At 30.3% G+C, this 12,130-nt stretch overlaps 1 protein-coding gene across 1 annotated transcript; it reads right to left on the bottom strand.

The window, feature by feature from the left end:
• Positions 1–1,629: 1,629 nt before the first annotated feature.
• Positions 1,630–12,074, bottom strand: Rme-8 (receptor mediated endocytosis 8). The gene is given in 19 exon segments (XM_089178458.1): positions 1,630–2,418; positions 2,494–2,734; positions 2,824–2,964; positions 3,058–3,243; positions 3,420–3,633; positions 4,001–4,283; positions 4,380–4,565; positions 4,568–4,808; positions 4,895–5,473; positions 5,620–6,132; positions 6,244–6,435; positions 6,505–6,861; positions 6,942–7,857; positions 7,966–8,531; positions 8,641–9,051; positions 9,180–9,623; positions 9,935–10,780; positions 11,070–11,337; positions 11,704–12,074. Coding segments are annotated over 19 exon segments (6,765 nt in total). The 5' UTR covers positions 11,772–12,074; the 3' UTR covers positions 1,630–2,305.
• Between the last annotated feature and the right edge of the window lie 56 nt (positions 12,075–12,130).

Raw genomic sequence — 12,130 nt, 5'->3', positions numbered from 1 at the left:
TATGTTTATATGTATACAACATGAATTGCGTCAGCTAGGCACATTATTGCTATTGCGAGAGGAACTTTACGTTTTCATTTCTAAGAGAGATAACAAAAGAAAAAAAGAAAAAAAGAGAAAAATTCAATAATTCACGCAAAAATCGACTAATCAATCCGAAGTAAAGAATAAGATTTGTTATTAATTAAAATGACAAATGAATAAGTAACGCGTATTTTTGTGTATGGTATTATCTTTTAAAATACGGACAAATATGTTGGACAAGTTCTTTTGTTTTTTGTTTTTTTTTTTTTTTTTTTTTTTAATATATCGCTTTATTACAATATACTAATAATTGATATGAAACAGAGATCGTGTCTGAATATGGAACTCGATATCCATCGGACAGCAGATCTTATCACCAATAGAAGATATCCCTCTTACTTTTTGTACGCACAATTGGAGTTATATTTGGAGAGAATAATATAAAAAATTTATTATATATATTTATATATATATTTATATAACTCCAAATTTTGTTTAATGTTAAGATGTTTTTTTTTTTTTCTGTTCGCAATGTGTCAGAGAAAAAATTCGTATCGTGGCCGAGAGAGAAAGAGAAAGAGTGAGAGAGAACAAGAGAGAGAGAGACAGAGACAGAGAGAGAAGTACATCTTATCTGTGAGTAATTAGTTACAATATCCCGTATGAATCTTATATTTTTTGTCCTTCCTTAAAACTATGTACAGTTTTTAATTGGAAAAATTCCATTAATCAATCGTTAGGCTTGTTTTGCATGGGATATCTTTTTTTTTTTTTTTTTTGCGATGCAACGATTATCCTTTGTTTCTTTTCATTTTTTTTATATATATATATATATATAAGTTCTACGATATACAGTTAAAAATGTACATTTTTTCTTTGTTTATATTTATAGAAAAAGAAAAAGAAAATATTTTTAAAAGGAAAGTCAATTATACATTAAACGTATTAAATGAATATACGACGACGACAACAGTGTTCTCGTTTATGCTCAAGCTTTTTTTCTTTTCCTCTTTTTGTTCTGTTGGACTTCATTTTGAAAGTTATCAAATACGTTATTAAACTGTAAAAACTTATAAGAATTAAATATAATATAAATCTATGTCGCATAAATTGATGCTAACATGTAATATGCAATTGCAATGAGAAATAACGAGAATACTTTGTAACACTTAAAATGCAACTATTTCGTAAAAAAAATGTTGAGAAGACCTTAATACAAATATTATATTATATATATATAAATATATATATATATATATATAATACAAATATAACTATGACGATAGTATGTAGTGATATAGTGGCCGTAAAAATAAATATTAAATCATGTATTATAGATATTTGATATCTAATAACTGTAAATTAGGTCAATTTATGATTTCTCCTATGTTTATAACATAGATTTTACATTTATATAATTAAATTTTTAATTACACCAATGCTGAAAAAAGTAAAAAAACGAATATATATATATATATATGTCGTTTTTCGTATTATTGGAATGTTATTGCGTTAAATGTAATTTTGTAATCTGTGAATTTCAATCTTCCTTTTTATTGTTAGAATGGTATCACAGAGGAAATTGTTGTATTACAAATGATGATGTTTCTTTTTTCCTTTTTTTTTTTTTTTTTTTTTAATATTTTTGTATAATTTTTTGTTTTGTTTTTTTTTTTATTTTGATTTTACTGCGAATAATTAAAAATGCATAGTGATAACTTTAAAGAATTGGACAGGCCGAAAATGTTGTTTTCATACATATTTTCAATATTATTCATCAATAATATTTCCAATTCTAGATAGATAGAGATTATCCAAAAGAAATATTATTAATAAAAATATTTCATACAAGATCATAATAATTTACGATCATTAGTAAGTATACATTCGCTATAAGAATAAACAGAAATCATATTACGTTACTATCATCAAGTACGGCATGAAAAGTTAGTTTCGAAAATAAACTTTGATATAACATACGGATTGGCATAGTTTGACACTAAACAAATAGCTTTCAAAATAACTACGTAAATTATAATAATACATTTTTTGTTTGTTTTAACTCTTATATAATAGAGTGAATAAATGATGTGCACTTAAAAAAATACTAATAATAAGAAAAAGTAGCTCAACCGAATATTATTCAATTAATAATATATTCCTTTCTTTAAATAGCCAAAAATCACAGACAACATAGTCTCTATATCAATAAGATAGACCGACAGGAATTTTATCATTGATAATCTCACTGCCTTTTGTACGACTTTCGATGCTACCTATATCAGATGCTATCGTTTCTAATTAAACTATCTTCCTTGTCAACCGGCGGTGGACCTGTGGTAATTGTTGTACTGGGCCCTGCTGTTAAATAACCAGCGGACACTGGTGTTCCAGCTAGATAATAATTACAAAAAATTCATGTTTAGATTTAAACATATAATATACCGATTTCTCAATAACTTATCTCACCTGTTATAAAGCCCGAGTTGGGGGCATTTGTTAAAAATAAGTCATGTCGTTGATCTTTGTATTCTGCCCAGACACTAGATTTCTCCAATATGGCATTAACCTTTTCACCTAAAAGTAAGCTTCTCGTCATTGCTTTCAAAGCTTTTACTATTTGCGCTTTTGTCGTAGCTGCATTATCGATAGCATCTAACCGACCTTCTAATATGTTTAAAAGATATGGCACCATTTCAGCGTCCAGTGCCTAAATACAATTTCAACATAGACTCTATTTGAATTTTTTAATTCAATTATAATGTATATTTAATATCTATGCTTAACGATGTAACGCACCTGTTTAATAAGTCTATCCTCATTCGTTGAAAATAATCTATTTAAAGTTTCGCATGCTATTGCTATCATATCCCGTCTGGATTGCATAGCATATTTTAATGGACTTATACATTCCGTTTGACAAATAGATGATATACAAATCTACAAATGAAATAGAACCAAAAATATAAATAAATAATACTATTATTATTAATTTCATTAGAATCGTCATAATTTAATATCAAATGAATTCACCTCGCTGGTAGCTAATTGATGTAATATTAATATTGCTGTTTTGTATACAGAAGGTTGATTGTTCTGCATTGCCATTTGTCTGCATAATCGTGGTATATGGCCTAAAGATGGTACTTGATCTGCTAACATGGGTTGCGCTTGTAATAAACATACCAAAGCTTGTGTTGTAAGCTCTAACATCTCCGACTGAAAAAAATATATTATTATTATTATACATACAAATGTATACTCATATATTATTTGCTGATGATTATGAAAAGTGATCTATTAAATTATATATTTTAATCATTTGTTTTTTTTTTTTTTTACATAAGATAAAATCATTCTTGTTATTTCTAGTTAATTATTTTTGTAATTCTTACATCAGTCTTTTCCTTAGACATAAATATAAGAATAGTGTCCATAAGTTCGCTTAAAAATTCTTTAGGCTTTCTAAGAGCCCATGCAGGACTAGCTATAAATAATCTGAGGTATACGCCACCCACTACAGGCTCATTTGTAGTGATATCAATATTATTTTGCGTGTCTGGTAACTTCAATATCGCATTAGGATTTCTCCTTTGCAATGCGAAATATCTATTTAAAAAATGATTATACATATTAAATAGTATACAGCTTTTTCAATGATCTATATTAATTTCATTATATAGACAAAAACAAAAAGTCACGTCGATTAAGATGGGCTGGTCACGTGGCACGGTGCATGAGGGAGGATCGCAAAAAGACGAGATCGAAAAGACCACTAGGTAGATGGGAAGACAATATTATAAGACAATATTTAGAAAGGATCTTAAAGAAATAGGATACGAAGACTGCGAATGGAGGGGTCGCGCTTAGGGACAAGAACACTGGCAGAATTTGGTATTTGAACTTGGTATGAACTTTTGAGTTCCTAATGCTAATTAATAATAATAATAATAATAATAATAGTAATAGAACATACTCATCTTTTAATTCTGCAACAATTCTTGAAACTCGTGCTTTAGATTCATCGTCCCAAATCAATTCTGGATTTTCGTGTTTCGTTTCAAACATGTGTACACATTGTTTAGGTGCATCACGTATTGCTTCACTAAATAACCTGGGTAAAAATTTAGATAGATCTAATTTCACCTTTGGTCCAGCCAATTTATCTGAAGACATTTTGGCGAGCAGTTCAGCCGCTGTTTCTCGTACCTGAATATTACTTGAATTGCAGAATAAATCAAGGACATAAATAACAGCTCCTAAAAATATTCATTATAAAAGAGTAATTTATATACATATATATGTATAATATATTGATGTACTTTTGCATAGTTTTTAAATGTATGTATACCAACCTTTGGTCAATGCTTCCTTTACGATCTTCGTTGAACTCATTAGTGCATATAATGTTTCTAATGCGAGTAGTTGATACTCCTTTAAACTGTGCAAGCATAATAGTAAATGTACTATCACTTCATTCGCTGCGATATCACTGATACATTCTTGATTTTTAGTTACATTACTGATTACTTCAAGTGCACTTTTTGCACTAATTTGAAATTGTTACAATTGACTAATCCAAATAATAATTTAAAATGACCCATACACTGTAGTTCTATTCCAGGATTATTTTTAATTACATTTCTTAATGCTTCTAAAGCCATTACAACGTGTTCCAATTTTTCTTTATATTCCTTGCCTAAAGTAACACTTCCAAGAGATGCTAAATAATCCGACGATTTGGATAGAAACTCGAGCAAATTTATTGTAAAGCTTTTTGGATCCTGAACAAAATATTAATATTTTATAAATGATAGCATATAACAAAAGAATGAGATAATAGATGATAATTATATTATAGTAATTTTACCTCTATAGGAAAGACTGGCTGTTCATTATATACTTTAACAAATATTTCACCAATAAGCAATTCTCCAGCATGAGCACTGTACTTAAAATCACTGAAATCATGTTCAAAGTTTTCATTACCGTTCAATCTTTCTAATCGCTTAACTTCTAAATATTCGTTTAACTCGGCTCTAGTTCCATTATCCCAAATTAAATAAGGATTCGAACAATTAGAGTTTAATGTCTTTAATATTTCCTCTGGCTTATCTTCACTAAGCTGACGAGCAAGATAAGGTGTTAAAAGACTTTCTAAAGCTGCTACTGTGACAGGATTAGTAGGTGTTTCGTTTTCTCCTGTCATGTAACCACCTAATCTAGCGCATGCCTTGACAGCTAATTTTGCCAAATTATTAGCAACTTCTTGTCTATTTTCATCTTGAGTTCTTTCCACGCCACCTTCTTCTAATGTATAATCGTAATTAAACATAAATAATAACAAATGCCATAAAGCACCAGATTGAAATAGTTGCATTTGTAGAATGCTTTCTGTAGCAAGTGATGATATACATTCGGTAGCAACCGAACATAATTTTGTCAAATGCTGTCAAAAATATTCAGTTCAATGTTAGATCATATTTTATAATCATTAAATTTAAATATATTAAAATAATGTATAAACTGTATCACATAGTAAATATTATAAAATTGTGAATATATATATATATATATATTTATCAAGATACTTACTCTGAAATGTAATATTCTGCATAAATCTTTAATCAATTGTGGTAATTCAATGATTTTATCTCTGCATCCTCTAAATGAGCCAGCAACAGCAAAACATTTGGTAATGTGCATACATACTTGTACCGCAACATCATTGGATTTACTTGATTTGTTCAAAACCGAAACACATCGAGTATAAGCATCAAGTAAAACCTCTAAACCACCTTCCCTTCGCAATTCTTCCGCGTTTAAAGCAGAACAATGAACCGTATGATATGCAAGTTCACTAGCAGCAGCCAATAATGGTGCAGACTTTGAAAATAAACGTTCATCGTCTGTTTCTAATTTGATCGTTTTAATTAACTGAGGATAACCAGCATATTTATATGGCCTAAGTTCTTCTGAATATCTATGAAAAAGAATACTTTGTGTTCTCAAAATAAGTACTATATTATCAGGATTTGGGCCGTCAATAGTCCAACAACTGCGACTACATAAAAATTCATATGCCTGATTAACTGCCTCAAATTTATCCTAAAAGTAAACAAATATATATATATATATGTATATACATATTATATACCGTGCATGCAGTTTTGATTCTTATAGAAATTATACTTTGTAATGCTAGAAATATGTATTTACCCTGCCTTGAGGATTTTTATCTGGATGATACATTTGAGCTAATTTATAATATGATTTCCTAACGTTTGCTTCATTGTGTTGTTCCCCAATAGGCAGACCTAATACTTTATAAGCATCATCGACTGTCATTAAGGGCGGCTTTTTCTCTACCTCTTTTTTCCACGCATCCAGTACATCTTTTAATAATTTCACCTGTATCAGTAGTAATAGATAGTATATGCATCACAATATAATATAAAGAAATGTATAATATCGACTTACAGGCTCAGGTATAGGCCATTGAGGAAATTTGACAGTATCGCATAAATGTCGAAGATAAAATATTTGACAAAATAATTCATTTTCCAATTGTGGATACCTAACAGCAGGTATAGCTATGTATTGATACTTGGCCATAGTATGGCTTCTTAATTTAGGAGTAAAATCGGCAATATGTGCGGCTATTTTTTCAATAAGCATTCTTCTCATTTCAGCATTCCAAATTGCTTCGGGAGTATCAAAATCACCTAGAAATATTTGTGCAAATTTCTCTGCACCATGATTTTCTAAATAACTGACCATGGCATCGGGTAAAAGTTGGCCAAGAATGCTTCGTTGCATAATATCGGAAGATATGTTCTAGAAATATGATTATAATGTAGCTTTAGATTGAAAAAAAAAGTAATTGTGATAATATGGTTATTAAACATTTGACATACATCATCGCTTCTAAAAGCCTGTTTAGTGTGTGTCAATTGTAAAAATCTTGCTATAGGTAGAACATTGGAACCAGTGTACATCAATATAAAATAAAATACACCGGTAAGATAAATTTTGGAGACATCTGCATTGTCGCGCATTATTTCACATAATAGTGTAGCAACTCTTTCAACTAAGACGGGATCAAAGGTCAATAAAAGTTGTACAATGTGTGGTAAACATTGAAGATCTGACAAAAGACGTTTAACACGTGGTAACGGCCTAATCACAGCATCGTCCGCATCTCTACTTGGAAAGTATTCGCACATTTTAATTAAAATATTTAAAATCAATGTTGCTAATTCACTTTCATTGATTACTGGCATTCCTCTTGCGACCAAAGTCCACTTCAATTGTGGTACTTGAGATATCATTCTCCATCCATCCAATCCTTGTGCCCAAACCTTTGTTTTATAAGTTATCTTATTTGTCGTATACAAATTTTTAAGATCTTTTAAACTTATGGGACCTTTACGCGTGTCACCATCATTATAATACCATTCTTTTTCCATTATCCTCTCTTGTTGTGGACCTGCTTCTATGACATTAGTTTGTGTTGGTACCACAGCACGAGAAGTATGTAAATGTGCTAATGTTAAAAGATCTACGAGCGCTCGTACTCCATTCTGATCCATTATTTCTTTAACGTTTCTTCTATGTAAGATGAGTTTTTTTATGAACATAACTAATCGATCTCGCTCCATCCTATCGGTGCACCGATCCAACATTCCTACTATATACTTTGTGTCTGAGAATGGTCCAATATCTTCGTAATATCGTCCATACACTATAGTCATTGCTTGCAAGCAAAGGCACTTCATTTCGACTTTTGTTGTTAATAAGAATCTATGGTATAAGTCATTAAAAAATTCATACCTATAAAAATAAAATAAGTTAATATATATATATATATTTTATTACAATATAATCTTACATTTTAAAAAAACATCTTAATATATTATTATTGTATATGTATTTACATACGATTTTCGAATTGGACTGTCTGGGCTATCTTTTTCTAATAACAGCCTCAAGTAATAATCTCCAATTTTGACTTCATCTGATAGGCACTGATATTGCACTTCGAATTCTCTGTAATTCCATGCAATCAAGGTTCCACCTGCTAATTCTTTATCCGACGTAAATGCACGTATTTCGTGATCGAGAGCAGTTCTTAATTCTTCTCTCGTTTTATGATTCCATATTAAATTAGGTAACGAATGATCTTGATTGAATTTATAATAAAACAATTTCCAATTTGCTTCAGACTTAATTCTTTCTCTGCGTTTTCTTAAGACTATTGGACGTTCTTTGATCTTTTCTCGTCTTTCTATACCGACACGTGCACCCCAATGCTGAAGAGCATGTTCCACATGCTTCTCAACTAATCGCATTTGACGCTCGATCATAATCCACTGCGGACTTTTTTTATTTTTCGATGCATGGTCTATTGCTATTTTTAAATTATCACGATTATTTAATCTTTCTTCTTCGAGGAATGAATCAGGAACTTTTTCGCTGGAGTCTAAATAATTTAGCAAACCAACGGGCTATACAAGATAATATATAAATAATATAAGTTTTGTAAACAATGTAAATGCATGAAAGCAAATACTAAAGTTAGTAATTGCTTTGATTATAATAAGATAATAGTTTTACCATAATTCGTTTTAATAATCCCATAGCAGTAGGATGTCCTGTCACCCATAATCCTACTAAATGTCTACATAGTTGTCTATGCGTTAAAAGTCTACTGTCATTGCCAATAGTAAAGAGACTATATAAAAGGTGCCTTGGTAAAGCTCCTTCGGCAAGAGCTAATTCTTGCATTTTTGCAGCCACTTCAGGTGCACCTTCTTCTATAATCGCTCTCATTATCAAACCAGCCCCTTTTACAATAGCCAATGATGGATGTTGGAATAATTTGAAAAGTGATCTACCCCTTGCTGCAACCATTTCTAAAAGGTTGTCAAAATGTTTGCCATCCGTGGTTTCACTGTATGGTACACATAATGCAAAAGTTAATAGATCAAGCATGGCAGAAACTACTAAAGCACCAGTGCCATGATTCTGAAATGTTCAAAGTATATACTTGAAGTTTCTTTTTTAATTTCAAGGCTAAATAAGACACATATATGTATATTTTGTATATATATATATATATATATATATATATATATATACATTGAAATACTTACAATATGATTAATCCACATTTCAAGTAAACTTTCTAAAAATTTGTTACTACTAAGTAGACTGCTTTTGTTTAATTGTTCTTGCCTTAGGTCACAATCATCGTGCATTGGTTGCATAAGTGCACAAATGCAATCTATAGCAGCTTGTGTAACGCCATAATCTTGTCTTTTTAATGCCTTTACAACTCTATTACCGATAGCTTCTCTAAATCCAGGTAAAGAGGTGAACGCATTGAATCCAACTTTACTTGCTACCAATCTTCGTATGGCATGAAACTGTGCTTCGATCTCATCATTCCCTTCTAATTCTTTATTGACTAACATGCTTAAGGCAGCAAGTATAATTTTCTCTTTATTCTCAGTAAAAAGTCCCTGTAAGTAGTTATTCATCACACTGTACAGTTGAAGCTGTAAGCTTGGTACAGTCCATTCAAGCGGTGTACCATCCTGAACAAAGGGAAAAAATCTCAGTTTGCATGTTTTTCTATTTATGATATCAGACAGAAATACCTCAGTTCAATTTTTTTTTAATGATGTCACAGAGATATTTATGTTTTTAGTAACAGTAGTTTCCCCATTACAATTTATTTAGTACCCATGTCATTATTGATATAGGCATAGGTTCCGAGATATTTCCGTCTTGATCAATTGTAACCGCTTCAATGTACTGTAGGCCTATATTGTTAGTTTAAATATTAAGACATACTGTTTACTGAGAAATATCCTAATTTTAATTATCAATATGAATGTTCTCTTACATCTTGAGTAATCGAATAATTGAGACCACTATACGGTATATTGGCATTAAATCTTTCCAGAATTTCTGCAAAAGTACGTCCTCCTGGTGGCTGTTGTAAGAATTTAACATGTGATATTTCAACTTCTTCATCAACTGGTAAATTAAGAGGTCCTAGCCTCTTTCCCCTTGCAATTGGATACATTCTTACATGAGCATCTCTATTTCCAGATGCTCTCACACCGTCAAGTAACGAAGCTAACAGAGAATCTCTGTCTGTTGCAGTATAACTCCTTGTTTGACCATTTAAATATTGTATCGTAAATAATTGTGGATTTGCATTATCACGAATAAGGGCAAAAATATCTGACAGTGGTCTAAGTGTACAAATATTATATGTCTGTGGGTCCCTTTCCAATAAACAACTATCGGAAAGACAAAGCGTTCTTTTTTGTGGCTCTGAATGTCTAGGTGAAATTTTATGAACAGTAAATTCTGAACCGCTTGTAATATGCTCATCGCTACTAAATTTTCCTAATCTTTGTGCAATAAAATCATCTAGTTTTATTGGTTCCTTTAAGACTTTTATATTAATTCCTAAATTATTTATTGCTGATTCCAACAGCTTCTTTTTTATTTCCTCCATATGAGTAGATGCAAAAAGATGTAAACGTCCAAATCCACCACAAACAATCACAAATCCATTAGGGTAATCTTTCATTGTAGCAATGCCTTCAAAATCTTTATAACAATAACTGGAGAGTACCATGTTCGTTGCAGGATCCAGTTGATCAAGACTGTATGGAGTTACTTCTAATACTACTGGTAATCTTGTATCGGACCAGTGACATTTATAAGCTTGATATCTCTATAAATAGGGAAGATATCACACTGCTATAAGTAAGTTTTTGCTATATAAAATATCACATACTAACATAACGGTGAGTTATATATGTTCATAATAAAAATTATATATATATATATATGTGTGTATATTTATGTAAGTATTCACAATGATAAAAGACTGATAGTATATAATACTATCTCATACATATGACTATATGACCATATGGCTAAAGTAATAGCAAATGCGTTCATGAAATTTAATACAAAACCTCACTACATATAGGAAAACACATATAGAACCGATGACTCACCAGAATTTCTTTTGATTTTTCTGCAAACTGATTTCTATATTTGAGTGCTTCTGTTAACAAATGTGCTCTATGTTCAGAACTAAATTTCATTGTATCAACTTTACGTTCTTTGCGCATAGTTATACTGAATTCATAGGAACCCAATTGATGCTTGTTTGTAGGTTGTACACTAATAAAATCAGAGTATTCCCATTTATTAGTGACCTCTAAGGTTCCAGGATTATATGTCGTAATACCCATGGATCCAATGGAAAAAATACGTTTGTACCTAATATAAATTTCATAGTAATTTATATTTATATGCATTTTCAATTTAAAAAAAGGGTTTTAAACATACAAAAATATAATCTTTCAATAGTTTCATCAATTAAATATTATTATATCGTATATATAATCTTTGTCAAATATTTAAATATTGATAACATAGTTAACATTTTATAAAATGTTACCTTATCTGAATATGATAAAATAGATAATGTACAAAATATATGTGTTAACATTAAAGTTTTGTAAAATGGATTATAAAAAATAATTTGTCTACACTGTCATATAATTTAATTGAAAGAATGAATATATTGAAAACAATCTCTACGAAATAATAAAAAAATAAATCAAAATTCTAATATAGACTTACTTTCCCTTCCATGAGTGTTTGGTGACCAGAAAGCATGCAACATCCTGGTTATCCTTTAATGGCATCATTGTCTCATGTCCTGAAGATGCAACAAAGATACAGTTTTAAATAATATTTTAACAAAACACTGCCCAATACTTGCATCTGCCAAGTAGTATTAGAGAACATTCGCAAAACGAATAAAAAAAACCGTATGTGAGTCTTTATGTTATAATACGGATATGCAACACGTAATGTCAATTAAATTTCAATAACTATTGATAATAATTAAACTCCATGAACTAATGAAATCTTAACGCGTTCTTTTGCGCTTTCAACAAACAAATGTCATTCTAAAGACTTCCGTTGGCCTGGGAGCAGCCATCTTGAATTAGGGGTGTAACAAACAGCTGTTTCTAGATGTCGCTACATATGTTCCATTTGTGGG

Source organism: Polistes dominula, unplaced genomic scaffold, assembly GCF_049000335.1.
Source record: "Polistes dominula isolate Pdom_NZ unplaced genomic scaffold, Pdom_raw_medaka contig_77, whole genome shotgun sequence".
NCBI lineage: Eukaryota > Metazoa > Arthropoda > Insecta > Hymenoptera > Vespidae > Polistes > Polistes dominula.
Note: the sequence above shows the minus strand (reverse complement) of the source record. Positions and strands in the feature narration are given on the sequence as shown.